This window comes from Pieris brassicae, chromosome 8 (assembly GCF_905147105.1).
Source record: "Pieris brassicae chromosome 8, ilPieBrab1.1, whole genome shotgun sequence".
NCBI lineage: Eukaryota > Metazoa > Arthropoda > Insecta > Lepidoptera > Pieridae > Pieris > Pieris brassicae.
This window is the reverse complement of record NC_059672.1, coordinates 12,441,347-12,468,112: the sequence shown is the minus strand read 5'-3', so window position 1 is coordinate 12,468,112 and position 26,766 is coordinate 12,441,347. Positions and strand designations below refer to the sequence as shown.

The 26,766-nt window shown below is 32.4% G+C and overlaps 2 protein-coding genes across 7 annotated transcripts in view; one reads left to right on the top strand and one right to left on the bottom strand.

Moving 5' to 3' along the window:
* The window catches only part of LOC123713695, a 66,217-nt gene that overhangs the window by 5,849 nt on the left and 33,602 nt on the right, over positions 1-26,766 (top strand). For 3 of the 4 annotated variants that reach the window (XM_045667509.1, XM_045667508.1, XM_045667507.1), the window contains exon 1: positions 15,046-15,294. The exons of the other annotated variant lie outside the window; for it this stretch is intronic. In XM_045667509.1, coding sequence (XP_045523465.1) covers positions 15,245-15,294 — 50 coding nt within the window. In that variant the 5' untranslated portion in view covers positions 15,046-15,244. Of the gene's footprint in view, positions 1-15,045; positions 15,295-26,766 lie in introns of those variants that run through there. 4 annotated transcript variants of the gene reach the window in all.
* On the bottom strand, positions 5,722-8,077 carry LOC123713698. 3 transcript variants are annotated; one of them, XM_045667511.1, is made up of 4 exons: positions 7,880-8,077; positions 6,900-7,099; positions 6,496-6,655; positions 5,722-6,120 (listed from the first exon to the last, which is right to left on the bottom strand). In XM_045667511.1, exons 2-4 carry the CDS (start codon positions 7,084-7,086, stop codon positions 5,751-5,753), a joined length of 717 nt encoding a protein of 238 aa, XP_045523467.1. In that variant the 5' UTR covers positions 7,087-7,099; positions 7,880-8,077; the 3' UTR covers positions 5,722-5,750. The 3 variants fall into 3 exon arrangements, with proteins under 3 accessions (XP_045523467.1, XP_045523469.1, XP_045523468.1); XM_045667513.1 differs by having other exon boundaries at positions 6,900-7,111; positions 7,914-8,077; XM_045667512.1 differs by having other exon boundaries at positions 7,914-8,077.

Sequence of the window (26,766 nt, the reverse complement as noted above, 5' to 3'; positions counted from 1 at the left end):
AGTAATATTTTTATCATTATTCAAATTACAAAAGTTCTCTGTTAAATAAACAAGAAACAACGATAATGGTATTGACAAATACTTTCGTCTACATAATTTTTTTCTAAAGATATATAATAACAATATTATGTCCTCATTCATGGGGCCGTTAATATGGGTAATAAAAGTATATAAAGATTTTTTTTCACAGGAAGCGTTTTAATGTAACATAAGCGAGATACGTAAACGAAGTTGCTAACAATAAAGCTACAAATACTAGCCTCTTGTAGAGCTTTCGTAAAACATTTAACCGCTACCAAGAGAAAATATAAAATGTATTGACAAACCCTTGGTGCATTCGTCCAATAACGGTCAAACCAATTAAACAAGTTGAAATACAGGTTTACATAATTTTGATTCTGTACTTAATTGGCTGTTTCGCCGTAAATGCACTCTTTTTGTTTTTGTACGAAACTACATTAAGAGCCACGATTTTTCCATTACGTTTGTTGCAATGCATATAATGATTGATATATAAACGAAACTTAGTTTTTATTCAAATTAAACTTACATGAGGGATCTTTGTGCCTATATCTACAATTTTTATTTTTGCTTTAAAATATATGTCTTACCACTTGTCGCCATTTTAAAGCCTAGAAAGATTTTAATTATAACCATTATTGAATTTGTTAACGTTATCTATTTGGTTTCAAGTAGTAATGCAATAATTAGGAATATTCTTATTCGCTTAATAGTAGATATTTACCGTATTTTATTTTATACATATATTTTCCAACGCTGAAACAGTTGGCCCAAAAGAATTTTTCATTAAAGTCTCCTACTATCGCCTCATAAAGATTATGTTCGTAGGAACAGGGTTCACAAATAGAAGAAAGAATTAGCCTAATACCCAAGAAATTACTAATGTGCTGTTTGAACAAAAAATAGTAGTAGTCAGTAGTTAATTAAAATTATTAAATATCTTCGTAAAAATAGAAAAGTGTGTATTATGAAATTGCCGTGTTGAATTATTCCTTCGATGTATGTTTGATATTTGTATTCGTTAAAGTAGCATTCGTTGCATTGCACACACTAGTTTCAAGTTTAAATTCACATTTCGGTTAATATGTTTTTTTATTAAAGTTACTCTACCTTAAGGCGGGCATATTTTTCATTTCACAAACTTTCTACTGGGAATTCGAACGAACCAACTTGTATCGATCCGATGCCCCCCTGAAGCGACGTTGCCGGTCCGCGCGATCCTGTTATATCGTATTTACCGAGGTTTCATACAATATTATTTTGTATTAGGAATATAATGAGCTGAGATCAAATTATGGTGATTTTCATATTTGATTCTAAACCGTCCTTGCAGCTTCCCTTGCTCTACTATGACATATTATGACCAGTTTCAACTATATAATAAATTAAATATGTTGAAACTCCGAGGTTTGCTTTAAACATTACAAATAATTGTACATTGATGGGATGATAAACCAACATAATATTTTCTACTAGGCATATAGTAAACTTAAACTACTTAAGTTTACAAATTTAATAAAGGGAACAATCATAGTGCCTTGTCGGTGAAATACCGATTAATGTTGATCCATCAATCACACATCAGTGGCTGATGATTGATGATGATGTGTGGGCAAAAAGCTCAAGGATCAAATGGTCTCGATTAAAAAGATGCTTTTGTAGGTTGTATGGCATAATTATTACTTTTAAATCAAATGACGTGACCTGAAAACCGGAATCTTAGTTTATCCCTGACAAAGATTTTATGTACTTCACAAACGCAACACACACACACATTGGATCAATCTATATTTTAGTTTAAACGGTTAAATTAAATAAATATTTGAAATATGTTTGGAAATAAATATAATCTGCCACTCCGTGATAATGTAGACGTGTAACGATGAAAGTATTACGTATATGCAAATATAATTATTCTATGTTCTCTTTATAATGTAATGTAAAAACTCGCTTATACCAAAGATTTCATTCTTTTGAAGATTAGAGCAAGGTTTCAAATATCCTGACTGTTTCCAAGTTTATCAGGCGCAATTTCTCTATTTCGTTAAATTGCGTGCCTTAGTCGGCTTCTATCCTATCGCACCCTTTTTAGTGCCAGTATTCTTTTATGGCCACGAACCACTCCAATTTCCCATTTAAGCAACGGACTTTGCTTGAATTTTTTGTATAATTAAGTTTCGCGTTTCAACTTTCTCACGAACAGCACACAATTCGACGTATAATTTTTTTAATTGCTTAGAGAATAAAGTCTGTTTGTCGAAAATAATGCAATGTTTATTTGTGATGTTCACTTAGAAAGATCACCTTGAATCCTAATTTAACGCAAAAGTTTTCCTCGTTTCCATAGTGAATCTAAGTATCAAAGTATGATTTTGATTAGTAGGTTATTAATGTTTATTTGGAAATATTTGTTTTTATCAAATTCAAATAGTGAAATATATTTTATAATTTACTATTGATAAAAATACAAATAATTATGGTATGATTAAAAGATGAATTGTCTCGAATTATTGAATATTATATTTAAATGTTATTTATTTAGAAACCATGTTTTGCACATATTAACTACTCTGAAGTTTGCCTTATAAAGTGTTTTAGATAATAAATAGGTCCCTCTACAGTATATATCCTAGATGTGCTCTCGACGCCGTCAATAGGTATCGATTTCTCCGTGTAGGCACGTGCTACTTCAAGGTTATTGTAGACATGTTCCTCTTAGTAGATTTTATCATTCATATAATTAAAAAAATAATTTTGTTAGTTATTCAAGTTAGTTTTCCTTCGAAAAAGTGCCACGAACGGATCTAAAGAAAGCGTATAAGAAAGTAAACCGTTCCAACGAAAACATTTATACTTTGCGCAACGAACCACGTTTAATATAAAATAAGGGATCAAAAATTTAAGACAATTTTAATTCAATTAAGTATAATAAATTAAGTCGGTCCACACGCAATAGCACACCACGCATAGATACTGCAAACTACTACTTAAGCAAAATTACTGCATGAAATCCATAAAATGTTAAAGATGCAAGAGAAAAAGTTACTGACCTGTGTCTTACTTGCTAGGGCTCAGATTATATTTATATGATAAAATTAAAAAGCTTGCTTTGCGTTTTAATACTAAAAGATGATACTGACTCCACATATACGGGTTTCCGTAATGTCAAACGTACAAACTCGTGTATTTACTGGTGGCCATATAAACGTGATTCCAGTTTCCAACACAATATGTGTTATTGTGTTCAGTGACTGCCTTTTTAAACGATTTCAAAGTGGTTTTCAATAACGTCTTGAGGCCTTCGGAAGAATTTTTTTTCGCATTAATAATTACATATATTATGCTGCATTTATAATTATATTGCTATTTGTTTAATTTGTTACATAGGTCCAAATCAATATATATTATCTATGTATAAAATAAGCGGCCAACCCAGTCTGGTAGATTTTCGATAGGCAAATCAACAAGCCTCCCACGGCCGCCACTTTATGACCTATTTTAAAATTGTTTATTTCCTTGTTTGCAAATAATATCTGTGTAAACTTCCAAGACAATTCTTTTGTAAAGTTTTCTTTACAAAGGACGACCTATAAAGTCCAACTGAACTCCAACAATAAATTTCACAATGTCCATTAAAATACTTAACCTACATTCAGCTAATAGCCACAACCATAATATACTAGGAATTTATACAAAAGGTTGAAGTATCCGCATCAACGCATAAAAACGAGTTATGAATTGATTTTCCTTACCACATTAAAAGAGACGAGCATTTTTTTGTCTGTCAGAAAGCAAAACCTAGTAACCGACTAGTATGTAATCCTAAAGCTAAAGCCTGTAGGTCGTACTAGTGCATGAGAGGGGTCAGCCGGTCCCGCGCCCTCACCCCAGCTGTATCGATCGCGAGGTTGCCACGCCGCGTCCGTGCTAAACGCGTTGCCACACCGCTTTATTATGACTTGTTGCCGTCTGACGTTACGCCTCTGCGTACTGCTGCTTCATTGCGCTGATCTACTTCTTAGTTATGTAACTAGGCTCTGCCCTCCGTGTCTGCTCTTTACGCCCATTGTCTGTTAATATCGCCTATTAGAGAAACTACTTCACAATAATAAGTTAATATTAAATGAATATTTTACAAAGCTTAAGTTTTTGTTATTTGAGAAAAAGGTATTTAAAAAATACTTGGTAAGAATGAGGCATAAGGATAATCATTTATCAAGATGAAATTATTATTGTATACGTACACTTACGTTATATCCGTAGTAATCAAACAAGTTAATATATATGGTATATGACTCATTACTATTTTAGGCAATAATAAATACCTACAAAATTTATATTTGAAAGAACTAGACTTGTCTTTCGAGTTGACTGAATCTTGAAATGTTTTAGTAACAAGTGGTAGAGTTATTACACCTTACTATTTTTCTTAAAACAATCATGCATTCTCACCTTGTTTTCTAAGTGATGTGAGATGGTGAGGTGGCTTGGCTTGGCTTGTGATTTTATCTTCATCATTGAATATATAGCAAGAATTTTTTTCCTAATTGTATAAAACATATTTTTATTTGCATTGTTAATTATTTATAAGTGAAGTGATAAACGCCGGACTCTGTCCATAAAGCTTCTTATTACGCGGTAAGGTCGTACACATTAATGCTTTTAGTAATTATAATTAATACAGATGCTGTTTAGTCAGACGAAATTCAGAAATGTTGCTATAATTTATCTTATCTAAATATTCAACATAAAGATTTTTTGCTTGCTTGCTTCTTTATTATTGCTTGCCTAACTCTAAAGATGTGTGTGTGTTGCTGTAAAAGTTTAAAGTAATAGGTAAAGTTTGTAAATAAAGGGATTTATAGCGTCAAGAATGGCGCTGGAAAGTTTTCAGGCGGTCTAAAGTTTGTTATGAAACTAACCGTAAGTCCTAAATTTTGATTAAAATTACTTAAGAAGTTTCTTTTTTGCTTTTCGAACCATTGAACCGGAATCTTGTCAGTATCAAATACAGGCAAGCTTAAGGTATAAGAATTTTCTATCTACGTGAATAAAGACGTATAATCTGTTACATACTCTAAAACAGTTAATGGCAATTATAGACAAACGCAGTTCATGCGAATGCAGTTTTGTTTCTTTTTAAAAATTAATATAATTTCTTTGGACAAAGTTTGTTACAATGACTACAATATAATAATATTGTAGTAATTTTAACGTTATTAAGAAAACGATTTGTTTATATATGATGTTTCCCTGAAATTAAGCGTCGTATTTTGATACTCTTTACACATACATGATTGTAAATACTAGTATAAAAAAATAACTTTTTATTTACCTAAGTTAATGTAGTTAGTCAGCACTTAATATAATTGAAGTATATTAATCATCTGTCTTTATTTTAAAAGGTCAGTGTAATTGAATGGAATTTTCCACTTCAAATCGTGAACGATGCATTTTTTAGATTCTGGTACATTTTTGTTATTTGAACAAGTACGTTTTAATTTATTAATTACACATATTTATAATATGAACTAATAAAAAGTATATACATGTAAGTAAAATAACCTACCTAATATCATTCCTTCATATCAAGGATCTATTTAATAATAATCATGTATTTTTCTTAAAATTTCTTAATATTTATCCTAAAATAAAAAAAATAAAAAAAGGTTAGACTAAATAACTTTTAATCATCATCAATTAACATAATAATTGTACCTAAATATAAGTTAATCAAAGCTATCTCTAGGTTGCTTGATCTGAAACCTTCGTTCGTTAGAAGAACTGGGCAATACTTTTGACATATGCGCAGTGACTGCCTCCTGCATCACGTTCGCTATCTGAGCTCGCGCCCACATTTTAATGTCAAGAGGGAACTGTTTCATCTCAGGTAGAAACGACAGAAGGAAGAGTTTATCACTGTCGGTTTCGTCAGGCACATCCACTGGAAATATCGGCATTTCCACCTCCTCCGGTGCGAATTCTGAACTCGGTTTTTTGACGCGTCGCTTTTTACGTTTTTTTCTTGTAGGCTCAACAGGCTCTGTTTTAGTGCTATCCTCTTCCGGTAGATCTTCATTCGTGGCACAATTAGAATGTCTAAAATGAGTAATTAAACTTAACTTTTGGTGACTTGGTTGTTCCGTATTTAATTTAGTAGTAATTGCTGATTACGAGTTTCATTCCGTTCCACGGATTAGGTCTTCGTTTATTTCTTTATTTGTATTACTTTCTAAATCTAGCTTCGCGTACATATGTATGGTAAATACCATTCTAATTTGTACGCAAATAAGGCAGGAGAATTAACTTGAACACGCTTAATGCGCTATAATTCCTTAATAGCTATGCTTTCTAAGAAGGTATAGTCATTATAATATCCTATCCGCGATAGTATAAAAAGAAATTTAAGTATATAACCTACCTACTGTATCAAGATATTTTGAATAAAAAGCTATTTATTATAATATTACTTACTCCGAATCACTGCTTATTTCACCTTCGTAACCGCCAAGAAATTTTAACTTCTTAAAGTAAACGTAAACTCTTCGATGTACTCGGACACCCGTTTTCCGCGAACGTAATTCCCTATTGTATGCGTCACGAAGGGAACGCCATTTCCTTTGTAGCTGTAATACTAAAACATATAGCTTTTTTCAATCTCAAATTGGCAAGCGTTTTGGGCATATGTACTAACATATACTTTTAACATTAATTCTGATTCACCAATTATTTTATTATAATCAACGCCTAGAAGAAATGCAGGCAGAATTTAGCAGTATGAAGACAAAATATGTGGCAATTCTATTCTTAACTTTTTTTAAATCCACCTTATAAAGAATAGGTATGAATACCAGTCAGAGGGAGTTTGATGAACACACCTCGATCATAGGCCGCGGCACGGTCGTACGTGTCCCATTGGGAACACAATGCAGCTCCAACTTCCTTCCACAGCGTCAACTTGTCTTCCCTGTCTAAAGGATGTAAACCCTGGTCATACAGGCCTGGCCGCTTTTTAACCTCCTCGATTAATCTTACCGGGTTAAAGGCAAATTCCTCATCCCGCATTCTGATCCACTATCTACGAATTAAACTAAATTATTTCTTAAATTATTATAACGATGGTTGTTGCTATATCTAGGGTCGCCATGGTTGCTTTCTTAAGACGTGTTATAACTCATTTTATATCTATATAGTCTTGATTATATATGACATTGTCGAAGTTTGTTCACTATTTCATAATTATTTAATCCTGTATTTAACAGTATGACATTAACCTGCTAAATATCTAAACGTTTACAATTGTTTGACCTACGCTTCGTCTGATTCCATTAACCATTCATACCATGTAAAGCTAAATATTATATAAATTGAAAATTATCTCTCAGGCGTTGTCTCGACCACGCTAGAAATACAGATAAAAGATACAGATTTTTATCTACACTCAAGACGAGATTTTATAACTGAATAGTGTATATTAAGTAGAGTCTAAACCACAGCTTAAAACAATGGTGTGACAACCTCAAGTGAACTTTGATTCCCAATTCAACACCAAATAAAATTGCTATTATATTTTTTGTTAAGGAATATTGAACATATTGGCTTGACTTTTTGATTATTTAGTAATTTACCAAGTTCATTATTTTTATTGGTTACAATAACTATTTATGGCTACGCAAATAGTATATTTTACCTATAGTAGTATATTTTACCTATAGTATATTTTAGAACCACTTCTAACTACATGTGTTAATGGTGGTTTATTTATCTATTCATCTACGTTGTATTCATGTACCTGTCCTTACTCTCAGGTAAATTAACATAAGTATATGTGTTTATTGTAGTATATAATATTTCATACTTATCAATATAAATTTAGCTCCAAGGTCACCAACCTATGCTATTCTGCACTGCGCACAATGTAAACCTATGTTTATAACCATCTATGACTAATTTTTATTCGTGAAAATAGGTTAGAGAAACCCTAACTTAACTCCTAAAATTCGAAATCAATCACTTGCGACGAACGTGCGACGAAAAAGACGCGCGCTCACACAAAATAACACTGTTCGACTGACGCGCGTCTGCGTCGCGATCCCCAGCAGGTTTTTACGAAATAAACCTACCGGAGCTAGTCGCACCATTCGCTACTCGTCGCTAAATTTGTTTTATGGACTAAAACATTAGACTTAAATAATAAAATATATAAGGAAATATTTATCAAAACTACGCATGCTTTCATTCAAATGAAAATAAATATTCTTTACACTGTAAGAGTGTTCAATACTTCATAATGCTTCTTTAAACGAATTAAGAATATTTAAGTATTGGAAAACTATTGATGGCAAACATTTTGGAATTACATATTATTTAACTGTGAATGTGGATTTATTTTCATTATTATTGATTATCGTATTAATTATTATTGAAATGATATTTGTCAGAAATCTCTTTTTAATGGTGTATTAGGTGATTTGTAGTAATATTTCTAGCTGTTAGAGTAAGTAAGCAAGATAATCTTTAATATTGTAATTTGATATCGCTGTGTGCCTTCATAAATCAAAATATTCGAAGACTCATAATTATTAAAGTTTAATTATATGTTCAGCATTATTTATTGCTTGTTAACTTTTACGTCTCGATCGTACAATTATTACCTAATAGATTTGCGTTGGTGTCGAATCTCTAGAACTTACATGCGAAATAACTTACATGGAATTTATTCTGTAAATTAAAAATGACGCGTGATTCACGGAACTAGTCTATAGCTGTAAAAAATTAATTTTAGAATTTCATTCTTTCCTCGACCTCTATAGTTAGGTTTAAGTATGGTATGTAATTTTCTTGCGGTAAGTATGGTATGTAATTCCAAAATACATCGCGTGGGTACGAGTACGAGATATTGACGTGAGGAAGTGTGGCAACGTCGCGTCGCACTTTTGCCGCACCGGGCGGCCGATACCGCTATGCGAGGTTGTCGCACTGTGCGCGGACGGATCGACAACGTCGCTTGTTTTTTGCTATATTGCACGAGTTTGTTTATTGTAGGCTAATTGCGAACGATTTTTAGATACGACTAAAGGCGCACAGAACAACTGACTATCGGCTTTTCTTACCAGCATTATAGCAATATGTAATTGGTTACAAGTCAATTACGTTTTTGTTCGTCTACGACGCGTGCGTCGTGCCCTACTCGCCCATTCAAGGTTAAATACATATTCGGGGTTATTTTTAATACGTTCAAACTAAATTTTATTGCATTAATTTGATCAGTTTCTCATAACACATATTTCCTGCTAAAATATGTATATACATCTAAGTAATAACATAACGTATCTCATTCGATTGAGTAATTGTTTTACATCAGTGCATGACGAAAGAAATCGCGAGAAAATTTAATAATTGACAGAATTCTAGCCATTTGTTACAACAATACTGAACATGCTATGCACAATGCACATCCGTTCAATTGTCGGTATACATCTACGTGCTTCTTTGCTTATTTTAAATACTTAATGGTAAAATGCTCCTTACAACTCTTACGAATAAGAATAATAATGACATGCCACGTTTATAGCGTTACAAAATATTATAACAAATCCTTTTATGCAGTCACTACAAATAAAAACAATATCATGAACCGGCGACGGTTTTTACAATACAAACATAATCATCAATCTATTAGAGAATAAATAATTAAAACCATCATCAATAACACTTGTAAATAAATGGTTCGCAAGTTTAATTTTAGTCTCATCGTGTTTGCATGCTTTAAAAAATAAGAATATGCGAAAACAAAAATATTACCGTAAATCGAGATTATTTATTGCTAATTTATTCCTCTGTGAGAGTGCTAAAATTGGTGTGAAAATGCATTTATTGCATTGACTGGTTTTATGAGAGTTTTATGATCCCATAGCTTTGCAGATAGCCATTTATTAACACCTTAAATCCAGGTTATATTATTTTCTAAAATACATCCAATAATTTTAATTTGAAGTGTTAATGTATAGGTAAGTAAGACTAGACATTGTTTAAATTATTTTTATGGCAGCTATTTTAGCGTAACAAATACGATCGAAGCAGATTTTAAGACTACTTGTTTAGGCAAGATTGCTTGGACACCAAAATAATTGGTTTTTACCCACATCGAAATCGGGCTCGGTAAGATTCTATTTAAAACACACAAGTGACTACTATCTTAGTTTCTTATATTTATTAAAATAATTAATAATCTATCTATGTTCTTAATTATATAATATCCATATAGTTTAGGCTTAATGTTTTAATTTATGTATATTAGGAATATATATAAATATATTGTTCAAAACTCAAAACGTAGTACTTTGCTCTCATTAATATTATGTGCTTTATTTATTTAAGTTAAGTTTAAAAAATCTTTTAAATAGAATGAATCACAATTAAGAAAAAAATTAATTGATGTTTTAACCTTGTTTTAAGGCAACTATAGAAAAAGTGTCGCGTCCATGAGTAGGTACTTATATCACCCTTCTGATACTTTTGAATGCAGTCAAAAATGCAGAAACGTATGTCAAATATGAGGAAAATAATATGACCCGGTTTCCACACACTAGGATTTGGAAAACGATTCGAAATCGATCTATTGGAGTGCAATGAAAGTAGAGTTATATTCTTTTGTGTCAATAACGATTAAACTATAACAATTACACGTCGAAAATATAAGGTTATTTTTGTTGATATGTCATTATAATAGATAAATACGTATAGAAACTGTGTTTATACTAGCACATAATGTATATTGTAATCACGTAACTGCTGAATCAGTGGAGCGACGTTGCCGTACCGTGATCCCCGTCCGCACCGCCTGGCGTGGCGCCACGTTGCCGCACTTCTCGATAGCTACGTTGCCGCACTTACGTTGTGTTCAAAACGATTCATTCAGCATTGGCTTTGTAAAATAACAATAAATAAGAATTGTGCTTTGTTCTCTCACTTGATAAAGTATTTCGTAATTGCGGCTGATAACGTCGATCTGATCACTATTTTATAGATTTAGAGAATACGAAATTATTAGTACTAGCTTGTCAACCTTATTATTTCCATTATATTCTTATCATTAATCAATAGAATACAACTACAAAAACAAGTAGCGCAGTTTGTACTTCGTGTAAAAAAATCTCAGAATTTCCACGTCAAGCAATAACTGTGAACGTTCTCTTTGCTTTTGTTACGTGAGAAAGATGAAGGTGTAAGTAGTACTATTGTCTGGATAAACTAGTTTGACATCGTTTGAGAACGATGTCCCTTCGGTGAATACCTTATCAAACAGGTCAGTCCTGTATTTAAATCACATTTATAGCTCTATACGTTAGTTTAAGTATAATAATTTTATTTATAGCATATATATGCACAGTATTGCAATTCTTTCATTCGTCCTTAGTCAATCATAAACAAAATTCTTAAAGGCAAACTAAAATTGAAAACGTTTACGTCATTTGCAGTTAGACTTACCATCACAGAGATTGATACATTTGGCATACAGTCCTATCTCCTACATTGAAAACGACGTGAGCATGCCAAGTTAAATAGTAAAACCGTGACTCATAATTCTTAATATCTCTTTTTTGTTGAGTAGTAATAACATAAGTTTATATCGTTACGTTCCGAGAATCACTCGTACACATTCCTGGCACCCAGCCATTCATTGGCTTTACTGTCTCTGTTTTCACATAACACATCCTTTTCGGATTATTCCAACATACAAATATTCATATTTTAATTTTTATGACTAGTGTGTGCCAGCTATTTCTAGGAGAGTTTCGAAGATGGCACTCTTAATTCTTGTTTGTTTAATTGCCAGTGCAATATGGGGATATTTATTTTGTAATTTTTAATAGGATTTTATGAAAAGTTTATTTCTAAACTACGCGACATACTGCCGCCTAAAAATATATCTTGTATGTTAAACGATTCATTTAATAATCATAATAAGCAATAACGCCTATGGTATGCTGAAATGGGCTTTCATAAAAAATAAAATCTATTAGAAGTTAATTTCACTGACGCAGATATGCATCAGTTCAAGTATTCACGAATAAAAGTTAGTTATGGCTTTCTAAAGTATTCTATAAAAAACAAATGCATAAGTCAAACATTTTTCTTATTATTGATATTAACTACGAAGATAATATTTAAATATGCTACCTATCGTATTTAGTAAGTAGCTGCAATTCGCAACAAAGTGTTTGTGAAAGTGTACACGTCCGGCGCAACCTGACCCGACCACACGGGATCAGAATACCTACTAAGGGTCGCCAGAGTCGAAATCAGGGAGTTTCGAGCCTCATAATGAATTTAAAATCTTTCTACATCGCAATTAACGTAGTGTCGAAACACGACTGATATTACGTACTAGTTCACATTTTGCGGTTAGGTTTTTATTTATAGGCTTGAAAGGGTTAATATGAACTATGAAGCCTCTAACGGAATACGTCCCTGTATGTTTTATAAAAAGCACTATAGTAGATAAAGCCACCGGACGTGCTGTACTGGTTTGTATACATACTTATAAAAACATCTGCATTCTGCATAGCAGCTTATTTGTCTGAAGAATTACTGCAGTGATTTTAATTATTTATATTTCAAAAGAGTGTATATAAAGTGAATACTGAATACATATTATGCAGATTGTAGGTGCCGGCTGAAAACAATTATTTTTAGTATGTCGTACATAGCGTCGTTTGAATAGTGAGCTTAGGTATGTTTTTTGTAGTACTTTTGTTTAGTTTATTCTGTTTTTTTGTATCGAGTGAAAAAAAATATCTATATATGATTTCGGCTAACTTTACTCGCACAGAATAAGGCGTGCAATTGGAGGATCGTAATCAACCAGTTTCATTCCATCAACTTGATGATTTTATAAAATTCCACAATTATGACTCAATCACTGCCTTAATCACTATATAGTCAAAACGACAACATCGATTAGAACGCCATACCGGTTATATTGACCAAAATCAAAGGTCCCGGCTGAATTCTATTGTATTTAGGTACTTTAATGCTGTTACGACTATCGGTTTTTACGACCAAATATGAGTAGTCCCTTCGATGTCGTTATACCTGACTGTACCCGTAGTCGAAATAACTGGAATTCGACACATTTTATAAGGAAACTTTTTTATAACGCAAACTGATGTGAAAAAATTATTTTAATGGTTTCTATACTATTATCACACGAAGGGAGTGTCACAAGTTAGAGAAAGGCACAATTGTTGAATTCGATATCAGAGTAATACGGTATACACAACGATATAGTTGTATATATGTATATCGTAAGGTAGTTTAATTAGCAATATAATAAAAGTTCTACGCTTTGATCTCTAGAGAGAAAACTAGGCTTGCCGTCTGTGGTGCGGTGATCACGATCGTACACTCTAAGCTGGACCAAAGATTGCGCGACGTTGTCGCACCGCGTACACAATCATTACGAATTCTGATGGCGGGCGCGCGATGTTACGCCGCCAGTCTTAAAATACAAACATTGTTTTTCTTTTAAACTGATAATAATGTGTTGCTAATGGAATCGGTAACGCTTCAATGCATTTTGTACACACGAACTTGAAAGGACATTTAGTTGGAATATTTATGCTGGTAAATGTGTAATTAATTACTGAGCTATTATTCAGAATATTTTTCTTAGATATACCAGACGCTTGTAAATACTCGCTTCTAAACAATCAATTTCCACTTTTGATATTGTCTATTCCTGTTTTTAAAGAATCTTGTATAAGCAAAGTTAATTTAAGAAAAAAATTAATAGTATTTTCTTAGGGCGAATGGTAAACTTACTACTTTTTTTATGTAGTCTGGGGCACGTAAAAGGACTAAAGCCAGTGAAACTAGCTTAATATATTAGCCACTTTGGAAAGCAATTTAATATGTTATACAATTTCGATATACTTGTTTCCAATAATAAAAAAAAGTTACCAATATTGTGGAGGTAGACAGTAGTTTTGTCCACTGGTTTTTATTTGCCATGATATACCTAAATATATATTTTTTTTACATACTTTTTTAGTGGTATCTTTTGATTCGAGTTACATCGTAGGTTATTGGAGAGTTACTGTTGGTACTTTATAATATTGCATTATTATAAATATAGTCCTTAATAAATGTATAGAACTAAATATCTTATCATAATGTCGTATAGCCATAACACATAGGATTGTAGAAGTTTTTGAATTTTTGTGTTAAATATTAACAGCCAGCTCTTATTAATACCATACCAATGTTTAAGGACTAATAGTATTATTATGTATCAAAATAGGTATATCAATAATTTGTGCTTACTTGATTATTTCTATTACTTTTGTATGTGGTATTCACGTACCTGTCTTATTTATTGAAAAAGGCTAATAAATTACTCGTAATTCAAAATGTTTCTTAAAAATTGCATTTAGAAAGTAAACAAATTATTGGCAGAGATAGTTGTCGTGGTACAATGATCATTGTTACTATGAAACATTTGAATTAGAGATCAGATCAACATATAAATTTACGGGTTTAGACTATTAAGAATTAAAATCACTGCTCTACATTGAGTACTATAAAGTAATTTATTTTAATTAATAATAATGGTTACAAGCGGAATTCAGCAGTTCAAGACAATATTAACATTTTAAGTTAATACTTTAATTTATTTTTTAATGCATTTGCAGGTAATTGCAACCCAACTTGATGTTAAGCCTAAGAGAAATATTTGGATAAGACTATATAATTTCCTCACTTTCACTTTTTACTACATATATTAGTGCTTATTTTTATCTGTGCTATCTAAATATTCTTGCCACACAAAACTATTTATAAGCATGATACGGCTTTAAATTAAGATGACTTTTACGTGTATCTCGCTGGGTGTCTCGAGCGCGACTAGCATGCGGTCCATTTGACAGGCGGAAATGGAATGGGCGGGGCATGCGGGAAGCGACGTCATTGGGTGAACGGTTGCCGCGCAGCGATGGCCGCCGTCACACTCGGCCAATGAGCTGTGCGCGGACTGAACGCGCGCCCGTCCGGCTTTAAAGCGACGTTGCCAGCTCTCCAGAAAAAAAAAATTACCAGATTCGACCTTCTTAGGACCCCAGTTTTTTTTGTTTGGCCGCGTTATCATTTGGGAACGCAGTACAATGTCTAAGTGATGGTGCTGCCCAGGTGGATTTTGTGTTGTGTAGTGATATAGTGTATTATGGTGTGGTCTGCGCCATCAGGGGAAGTCTTGATTGACATAATTTCAAGGTAGTTAAACTGGAATTTTACTTTGGAGAACAGGTGACGTGGCCATATAACATGTGGGCATATAATTGATTGCTAAATAATTACACCGGTTCATAATAGTTGTATGTATATAGTAAGTATGCGGAAGTATAAACTGTCATTTTAATTAAGCAACATACAACAATTAACGCTTAAGTCGTGTCCTATATCCGTTATAGTATTTTAATAGTCTATGTTAATAGCCTTGAAATATATGAATAAAAAAATCGTTAAAAAAGTGAAAACAATATTCAAACTATAAGTATCATTTAATGATTTTTAGCGATATTATGATTGCTATTTCAAAAAATGTGTATTATTTAAAAAAAAATAAACATACTTCTATTATCTGGCAATAATATTTACCTATTACAATGCCTCAACATGTACTTATTTGTCTTAACAAAAAAGAAGTCTCGACTCGAAGAGGATCGCCTCGATATGACTTAGTTCCGAAATAATTTTTCGACAACACAACACCTAGGAAATTTGAATCTGCTTGGAAACGTAAAAACTATCCTAAAATCCAAGTATAACACATACATACACAACCCTCCCTTTAAAGATGGTTAAAAATTCTTAATCAACGATAATGATAAAGACAATTGTGTCTTGGTATTACAGGAGTAAATTTCAAATTCTGTAGCTGTAACATTATATTTAATGTGTAACATAACCCCCCACTGGTTATGGAGAAGATACATATGTCTGTGCGTCTTGTTATAGCAACTATAATTAGCTTTCTGTGTCTGCGAAGTTACAACTTGACCAGAATAAGAGCTCTGCCAAAAGGCAATGAACATTAAATATAACTAAGAAAGCCAATGGAAACAGGTATAAATGACTAACTTGGTATATGGAATTATAAAAGTTTTCTTAACATCGGATTATTTTCGTCAGCTTACATTCGTAAAAGAATCGTAAGTGTATATATGTTACACAAGCATATCATAACATTTAGGTTTATAATATTGCCATTAGCTAATACCGAAACATTTATGATTAATGCTTCTTAATGAAATATATAAAAAATTTATTTATATATGTACCTTAACAAGCAACCATAATAAAAGAATAAAGAATTTTTGATGGCGTAATTAAATTCAGAAATATTGTTATATTTGTCAAGATCAGTCATGTTGAGATAATCATTTTAATCATAGTTTGAATCTCAAGAACAACCTCGACCGAACACGACGTTTCATTTATTTAATACAAACTTATTTTTAACCGAACAAAACCTTGCCTTATAGCCTTTCGGCAACTCGAATTTCAATTATTGATGATAATAAAACAATTATTATTTCTTCTGAAATCGAATCTCCGTTAAAACAGCTATGAGAAGTTACCCACCAACATACAAAATCCAGAAAGTCCTTGTAAATTACTTATTTGGAATTACGATAAAAACAGTACAGTTTATTTCACAACTTATAGCGAAGAATTTTATCATCAACGTTTTATCTAGTGATGACACTAATGATAATCCATGATAAGATTATATCCGTCCCTGTATAATTGTAATAAATAATAATCATATAATATTCACATTGCAACGTGTCACGAGGTCATCGACCCGACTGACTTATAGGTCAAAATTTTGTCATTGTTTGTGATGTTTTAATGTAAGAAATGAGTGAAAAGCGCTTTTGGCAATATACACTTATGACAGCAACACTTGTATAATATTAGCCTAGTTTTCTAATCGTTATATATTCTGATGTAGCTAGAAAATAAAACTACCGTGTAGATTGATTGATTTTAAGTTGTATAGAAACGTACTTTGTACCTAGTATTAATATTAAATCAGACACCCACCCATATATCTATGTTTAATATCTATAATACCGAAACTAAAGCTAATCTTTGCTCACAGTTTTGCAGCTACGCTTAGGGCCATGAATGCAATACAAATATATTTTCTACACAGTCTAGAAAAAAGAATTTTAGTTATGTTTAAAATATCTGTAAGTTATTGAATGGCTGACACTAAAAAGATGAGTAAAAGATCTCTTATTTTTATAGAATTGGTTATAATTCCAATGAAATCGGAAAGTCTGCGTCGTCACCCTAATTCGAGAGATGTACCTGACGTTGAGAAGCCGTACATTGCTGAGATTAACTTGAACGATAAAAACGTAGGTCATTCGGGGCTAAGGATGTACGCACGAGAATTAATGTTCGGACGACCATTAATATATAAAAGTATCCATTCATCTACAAACACGGGTATATATGCATGTAGATGTATTAATAATAAATAATTACAGAAAATTTTATAATATACAATTTTGTTTCGTTTGTGATATTTACTTTTTCACAATTAGGTACATATTTACTTAGATACATTTGTTACGGTTACTTAGATTGGAATCCCTTTTTTTAATACCAACAAACACAAAAAATTACGTAGAAGCTCAAATAAAAATCTTGTTAAAGATCGTATCTCCGATAAAAATGTATTATGTTACAAATAACATACCTACTTATCTTGACGTGGTCATTTACTTATAAGGTTTCGGCTTAATTTTAAAATTAAATTAAAAAATAGTTGAAGTTATCGCTAATAAATATTACCAAATAAATAATTGTAAAATAATGCTTTTAGGTAGCGGCTAAGTTGATTCATTGATAAGCTACGGCTACGGCTGCCTTTGCTAATTCAATTGTGATTTTAATTTTTGACTCTTGTGTTGAGCGCATAAACTTTTTATTTGGCGATTTTTAGGCATATATAGTTAATAATTAGTTAGTACTTTTTAATTATTATTTTTGGTTTTCTTTTAGTATTAAGACAACATCTCAGACTTTGTTACCTATTTTGCTATTGTTCGTAAAGTGTTCAGTTTCTATAACTGTTTTTTAAATTTGGCTACATTTCTACCATATATAGTATGTTACCAAATTGGGCTGCGTGATTCAGAACATAATATTATTAATGTAAAGTGATTAGTAAGCGATTAGTAAGCGATTAGTAAGCGATTAGTAATAGGCGATTGATTGATTAGTAAAGCAGGCTTTATTTATGTTAAAAATGAATGTTCAGCGTGGATGGAGTTGGACGTTCCTAATATTTTTAATAAATATATCAGAGGTTTTATAATTAGGAGATAGTTGTCAGTTTCATAAATATAATAATTTAGTCTACAATGTATTATTTTGTACAGCTTAAGATACTCTTATTAGAAAATAGATTAATTCAAATTTATAGATAAACTGAAGACCGATGCAGTTGACATTTCATGAGATATTCGTGAATCGTGAGTCAACTAACAAGAGGAGCGATTGCTAGTCCACAAATGGAATCTGTATCGTGACTTTATGCCTAAAATTACATTTATAGAAATAATAATGTGATATTAAGAATGTACGATATCGTATATCTAGTGCAAAATCAAGTGTACTAATAACTTGCAACTGAATCAGTATTCAGTGATAAAACTTCTCTTGATCCAATTAAAAGAATCCAACAAACGTGTTGTTTCAAGTCTGGCGTAAGAGATTATTTATAGAAGAATGTGCCGAGTCCCACGGGAGTGTTAAAAACGTGTCTGAGTAACAGATTGAGCGAAGGACACTCTCAGTGGGTAACACGTTACCCCCCACGAAACACTTTGATGCTTCTACACCGAATATCACGTCATTTTAATTTAATTTTTACTATTTAACACAAATCAAAGTATGCGACACGAGCATAGTATTTTCGTTAAATGTCATTAAGTATTTTTTATCTCTACCACGGAACATCGTCGTTCTAACAATTTTAAACAACACAGACACGAGCATCAAAGTAAATATTTAAAATGTTTGAATATGCATACATATTTTCTATGTAGGTGAGTGCTACCTACACAGTCCTTTCTAAAATTCCTTGTTAAATGCGTTCGGCCGACCCGTTGGAGGGTTAAATTAAATATCCTTTCTACCCTCGTACCCAAAAGACCGTAATTCGAGAATCTTTGTGCTGTTCGTTTGAGTTTCACGAATATCCTTAGTAATATTATTTTATATTTATTTAGGCCTGATTTCATAGTGAAACACATTCATAGTGAAGTTTCATTTTTAGGACAAATCTTGAAAATAATAATCAAAATAAAAGTAAAATAATGCTGATCGCTGCAAGTAGGTATGATATATCTTACATATTCAAGTTGGTTGGTCTAGGATTTGTGTTTGTTTTACGTGAGCAATAACGGTTATTAAAGCGAATAGAATTGGCTTACGTAACTTGAGAGAGAAGCGGCCACAATTGATACATAAATACTAGTGAGTATTTCATTTATTTCGTGTATATCCTTTAAATATGTTTTATTCACAAGATTACAATAATGCTTTCCAAATTTTTTTTCAAACGTCCATCTTACATTGGCTATGGTGCAACATAATACGTATTCTAATTTGGCACGAAAACATTTTGGCTGTCTATAAATCTAGGTTAACGTGAATGCAACTTGAATAGGACGATTTTAAGTATTCTACAATTCGGGTCACTTGTCTTTAAATCTGGAAATAACGCACTCTAATATTCGTTGCCCGAAATGCGAATCATATGTAGTAAATAAGTGAACCCATACTACTGGGTTCGCTCTGTTTTCGTTTAAAGAGTAAACCTTGTATTTGATAAATTTAAATATATATTTTTTTATCTATATACATAAAATACATGTTTCTGCTCCATAGTTCCAGGTCCTTCCACTTGACCGTATTCCATGAAGATCGGTTCAAATCGTCGACGACCAACACCTTTCCTAGCGGCTTGATCCCTTGGCGTTCCGTAGAGATGTGGGGTCACTCTGCATCTTCTACCGCATTTACCACGGAGAGTGTTCAGAGGAGTTGTTCGGATTGATACCTAAAGCAGCTGAGTTTCATCATCGGACGTCGAGGCAGAATACGAAATTCCGTCCGTATCACCTCGACTTTATGGCAGTTTTTGCCACGCTATGTGGAACCAGCTGCCAACTGAAGTAATTTCGAACCAATTTGACTAAGGGTCCTTCAAGAAAAGAGAGTATCAATTCTTAGAAGGCCGGCAACGCACTCGCGAGCCCTCTGGCATTGAGACTGTCCATGGGCGGCGGGCGGTGGTACCATTAAACATCAAATGCCGGTATGCCGTCTATTGTATAAAAATAAAATAAAAAGGAATTCTTTTAACTAAATATTTCCTTAATATAACTATAACAAATTTGTTAATTCAATATTTAATTATCGTAAACTTAATGGGCATCTTGCACTTATAATAATATATCACTTAAAATAGTAGGAATCTTCATCAAAAAAAAAGAGACTGATAAAAAGCAATATTACAACAAAAATCTCAAGTACTCGCGCAGAATATAAAAACATCAAGTTGAATGTGTACAAATCGAGAAACGAATCGTCACGAGAATTACGAAATCAAACCAGACTTCCAACAAATGCCTCTCAAATACATCTATAAGTATCGCGTCGAGTGAGTGACCTTCGAGCTCACTGGCAACAGAGTAAAACATATATACTGTGTACATACAGTCAGTCAACAAAATCGCTATAGTTATACTATGTAGTGACGCTTAGCACGATGACCTGCTCCGCCATTCTGTGACGCATCAACGCACGACGGCAGAATGGCGTAAGTACGTTTAAGGCCAGTCGACCCTCGACTGTATTGCATTAGAAAAGAATTGTTTTTTGAATAACATACTATCCGTGCCGACTGTAGTCAAATTATATGGGAAAGTGTTGATTGTATTTATTTTGGTACGACGCAAGTGCAGTGTTCCGAGAAGTAACGAGCAGATGCAAGGGCATCGGCTAGGTGAATTCGCTTTTGATTGCATGAGAATGATTGAAATTGATGTGATTTTATTGGCGATTCAGACATCCAAAAATTGCCAACTGCACAATGAACCTTTTATTGGTGTTGGTGTTCTAATGCGACATTTGATATTCCATAGAGATTTCTCTAAATACCGTTTCAACTTTTGACCTTAATTATATAAGAGCGGTTAAGCTTATTTGATGAAATTCTGCATATTTTTGTCAACCATATTTATTGAAATAGAAGTATCTAGAACAAAATTCTTTGTAAGAGAATTCACTACCTATATAATATTATGTTGACAAAACCTCAACATCCTGGAAACGAAGGCATTTTCAATTCAGAAGTTGATCGTTTTTGGGTCATAACGGTTCTGGCGTATGCATGAGAAAAACATTTTATTTGCATGTGTTTAAAGTTTAAACTGACATTTGTATTGCCATAATATTTAATTATGTCCGCGCTTACAATAACAATATTCATATTTACTATCGTGAACATAAGCGTAATAAAAAGAAGTTTAATTTTAATTTTGAAGTGGATTTAAATAACGCATCTAATTTAAATCGTGATAGCAATAATTTTATCACGGGCATGGTAATAATGGTGGAAATATATGTTATGCTTAACTGTCCGGCTTACACTTATAGCAATTGGTGAAAAATTATGTATTTAGATAGTGGTCTAGGTGAAACAGGGTTATGATTTTTCTTAAAAGTGTATTTATAAATCTAATTCGATGTGGAAAATATAGGCAGTGGCAAGGCTAATGGGAAGAAACAGATATAAGAATAGAAAACGAAAATATGTAATGTGTAGAAGCTGTTCATACTTAAGACAAGTATAAATATAATTCACGGAGCAAAAAAAGATCAGCAGACCAGTGATCAGGACACTCTTGACAAGAGACAGTAATATATACATAAGAAAATGCTAACCATGCGATGAGAATAAAATGAAAGAAAGATAGGCAAAAGGAAGTATGGACAAATTGGAGCTGGAGACGCTTCTGGGATGTGGAAAACCACAGACAGGAAAAAAGTAAGGAAGAAGAAGTAGGTTGAAGATAAGTGTAATAAAATATGTGCCCATCCCGAAAATGAAAATTGTTATTTTCTCATTATTTATTTTGTATTAAATTCTGCTTGTTTAGTTTTCACAAATAATATTTTCGTTAACCGTCAGGGTAGACTAGTATTAGCGATCGACGTTGAAATGTTTCGAAAGACATGCTTTAGGTTCCGCACGAGATAGATATTATAATTAGTACTTTATTCGCAAAATATTTTAGGCGACTTTGTAATTTCGGCAAGTGGACGATGTCTTTATAAAAGTCAGCTAAACATCGGGGGGTTATTTGTATGTATTGGTGTCACGTAGCTTGTAAGATTATTTTATGTATCGTAAAAGTTTTCTTTACACTCTAAAAGCATATTTGGTGTTTTGGGTTACCTTTTAAAAATTAGATACGTATATGCCATGTTACGCTAGTACCTATCTAAAGGTGAATTTTATAAACATTTACAAACATTCTTCTCTTCCCTTATAAGGTTAGGACCATGTTAGATTTTACGAGAAAACGTTTATATAATAATACACATAGACAAAGTGTAGTAGAAGGTTCTGTCGACTCTTGCGTTATAAGCTACTATAAGCGTATTAATGATGCGAAAACGCAGTAAGAACTAACGCTTGTTTTATGTTTTAAATATGCATATAGTCGCTAGGATCAACGAACCGAGCTTAATTTAAATAGTTAATATTATTACCGCAGATAAGTTTTAAAAAAAATATAGAGACAGGTTTCTGTCTACAACATACATACAACTAGATAGTTTCTTAAGTTATAATATGCATATAAAAATAAAATAAATCAATGGGGCTACAACCTTTTTAGGTCTGGGCATCAGATTTCTGTATCTGTTTCATCATTATTTGTTAATCGAATAGGCAAGTAGGTGATCAGCCTTCTATGCCGATGCCTATGCTATGATGCACGCTGTCGACTTTTTGGGTCTTAGGCAAGCAGGTTTCCTCGAGTTGTATCCGAGCTAATGTTAAATGCGCACATGGAAAGAAAATCCATTGGTGCACAGCCGGGGATCGAAACTACGACCTCAGGGATGAGAGTCACAAGCGAAAGCCACTAGGCCAACACTGCTCTATACGGCTATATGTTCAATAGTATGCATATATGTACTTTTTGACAAATTTTTAGTTTTGGGAACTTTTAATACAGTGTTCTAATAGAATTAATTGTTTCATAAGTTGATGATTTGTATAAAGGATTTCAAACTGACCAAGTCTGTAGAATAAAAGTACAGGTATTATAACTTAACAAACTAGAAATTCTAAATCTATATACCTATCTTAACGAACAATGAACGCCCAAAACTTGTACCTTCAAAAAGAACAATTCAAAGTAAGGAAGCCTTACTGGCCATACGTGGTTGCTATACGTCTTTATAGTGTTTGGAAGTATTGGCTCTATCTTTAATTTATTTAAAGGTTCGTTTTCAAATGCAGTAAAAACTTCTTGTATTATCTGATTTTTAATAACTAAGTAAATTTTGCTTGGAATTTGTTCTGTAATAGAATATGTGAAATCATAAATAATGAAGTTTTGTAGCAGGTAAAAATATCGAATAGGAAGTAATACGAACGCCTGTATGGGTTTTATTTTAGGACAATGAGCAGCTGTTACACCACACAATGTTCATACAAGCGGTGAGCAGGTTTGATTTAATAATGATAAATGGCGCAGTTAGACTTTTATAAAGAAAGTAGGACATATGCAACAAAGTATAAATAGATACCGGTTATTGATTGTGTAAAATGGAGTAGGTATATGATAACTACTTGACTTTACAGAACCACCTCTACTTACATTTTCCATTTACAATATGTTCCATTTATATTTAAAATAACTATATGTATGATATATATATATATATATATATGTGTTATTCAAAAAATGTAATCCATTCTAACCGCGTAGTACTTCGCGTCTGCGCATTGTCTGGGTTATCACTCCGATATCTTATCAGATCTTAATACATTAAGCACATATATCTTTCTAAAAATCTTATTTTTACAGCTGATATGGGTTGTTTTACTTTTAACAAATATAGGTATTTATAGAATAGGATTTTGTTTTTTTTTCGTTTATTTTAGTTTGGTTTTTTTTGTTAAACTAAAACATCCACGGCGTACTTTTATCAAAATAAATTCGTTAATTCTTGAATGTTTAGAGACGGTAAAGCCCAATCGTTAAAACGAAATTACAAACATTCTGAGTTTGTTATCTTTACAAATATACCAGCTGCTTTATAGTCTCACCGCGTATTTAATTTATATAAAGTTTTGCTTTCGCAGTCCTATAATAATTTGCATATTGAAGTTGCAGTTGTCTATTTTCTTGTTATTCTTGAAGACTATGTTGCCTTATAAAAGGTAGAGAATAATTTTTTCATTCTCAAAGTGGACCTACAAATCCAATCTTCAGTATATTATTATTTCGGTATTGCAGCTATTTCCGCTACACTTATATTGATTTATTTATATTATTAATATTGATTCAGTACTTTACGAGATCAAAGATAGTTCGATATATACAAAATAGTGTAGAGTGTTGATTACCGAGATCTTAAAGCACATAAGTGATGGAACTATGATTAACTTTCGTTATAATTTTCTAAACAAAAAGATACACTGGATGATGCCCCCTGCCACATTATTGGACATATCGTCAAGTCAGTGATATGACAGGTTGTCCTGCTTTATGTAATTTTCGAAAAAAAGCTAAAAGCTTCGATAGTTAACAAGAAAGTAGGTCACTAGATTAAATTATGGGCTAACGAAAAATATGGCGAAGCACATACATCGCTACCAAAAGGGGATACCAACATTTGCATTAAATTCGGGAATATATAACTAGAGAAGTAATTTATTCAATTTTAATATTTTATGAAAATTCCTAATCTGGGGAAATTTGTTTGTACAATTAAGACTGTTTTAAAGTGCGATATGGTGATTTTTATTCCTAGTATTTATAAACTAAATCTAATTTTATCCGATCATCTCGTCCGGTTGTTCACACTATGTTTACAATTTAGTCCAGCGTGTTCTTACTCTGACGCTTCTACTATTTTTAGATGTATGTAAACCAAAGTTAGGTTGAACCGATAACCATTTGGTTAAGAATAAAAAAATAATTCTATATGAACTAATATTATGTACGTAGTATTGTAATAGACACTCTATATTACCAAAAATGTAAAACTTGATGTCTAAGGCTAAATGTTATAGGGTGACTTTTCTCTCACAAAATATGTTCCCGCTCTTTGACTTTCTAAGTTACGAAGTTTCTGAATGCGTGCTATTTATGACTCCAGTCGGCTAGTAGTACACAGCGCTGTCTCATTTCTGAATATAACCCTTAGTCCGTAATCTTACTGTTTATTGATGTTTCTATATACATCACTCTCGTAACACAGAAGATAAGTGAAAGTCTAAAGTACGTTATATAAATATAAGATGCAAACTAGTTTTTCTATTCTTTTATATATAATATTACTTTGATTTGAATTAGTCATGTTAAAACGCTAAGTTCTGTTCTGTAATGTAACTCACATTTGCATACGGTCTAAATATATGGCTGTCTGGTTGTCCACCGGAAATTGCTTCGCCTGAGATGCCCTTCTGCGAAACGTGAATGGCAAAGAGATACTTGTTTTTTTTACATAATTATGTATTGCACATCTTCTCGATCGTGTCTGTACTGACAACACTAAACCGCTTGCTTTCATAATTCTAGTTTTTATTTGAATTTTTAATTTTATGGCATTTAAATTATTATTCACTAACCAGATGGACCGATCAAGTGAAAGAATGGTTGTCCGCAAAACTGTACACTAATAAGAGAGCGCTCGACATAAACCGGTGGAAACCGATTTTCCGCTCGAGATGTTACCACTACTCTTAGACATGAGCTACCGACTGAAGACAGAGAGATAGATTATTTTATGTTTCACGTTACAAATACTCAATTCATTTATTGTTAAAGAAATTGACAATTTAACCGAAGGAGTGGGCTGTTGCTTGTAACATTATGCATGTTGCTTATTGTAATAGCTTAAGCTTAAACTTATATCTAAGTATGTCAACAAATATGCCAAAAACGTAGGATTAAAAAAATGGAATCATAAACGCTGTCTCGACTCTGAATTTTATATGGATGTCATTTACGTGTTCTTAATATCTTTTTTAAAGATAATGTCTGTGATAAAAACACTGATAAATGCATTATATGCAAATTTTATAAGAACAACGGAATTTATGACCTTCACAAAAATGTATATCTAGGTGCAATAGTACATAACCATGGTTGAACCCTGTCCATGGCACGATAATTAAGACAAGGTGACCTTACTCGTGCGTTTCAGTGCCATAATCGGTGGTAATTTTTCACAATCACAGCTCTAATGAGTGCTGAGTCAGCGTCCGGTTGTAAACTTCTAACAATAGAGTGACTCAATCCAAATGTCGCTTTGCTGTGTTAGAATATAAACGAATTCATGTTTTTTTTTCGATTTTTTAAGACGACTATCGTTTGTTTCTTAGGGAATAAAACAATGTAGACGATCTACTTA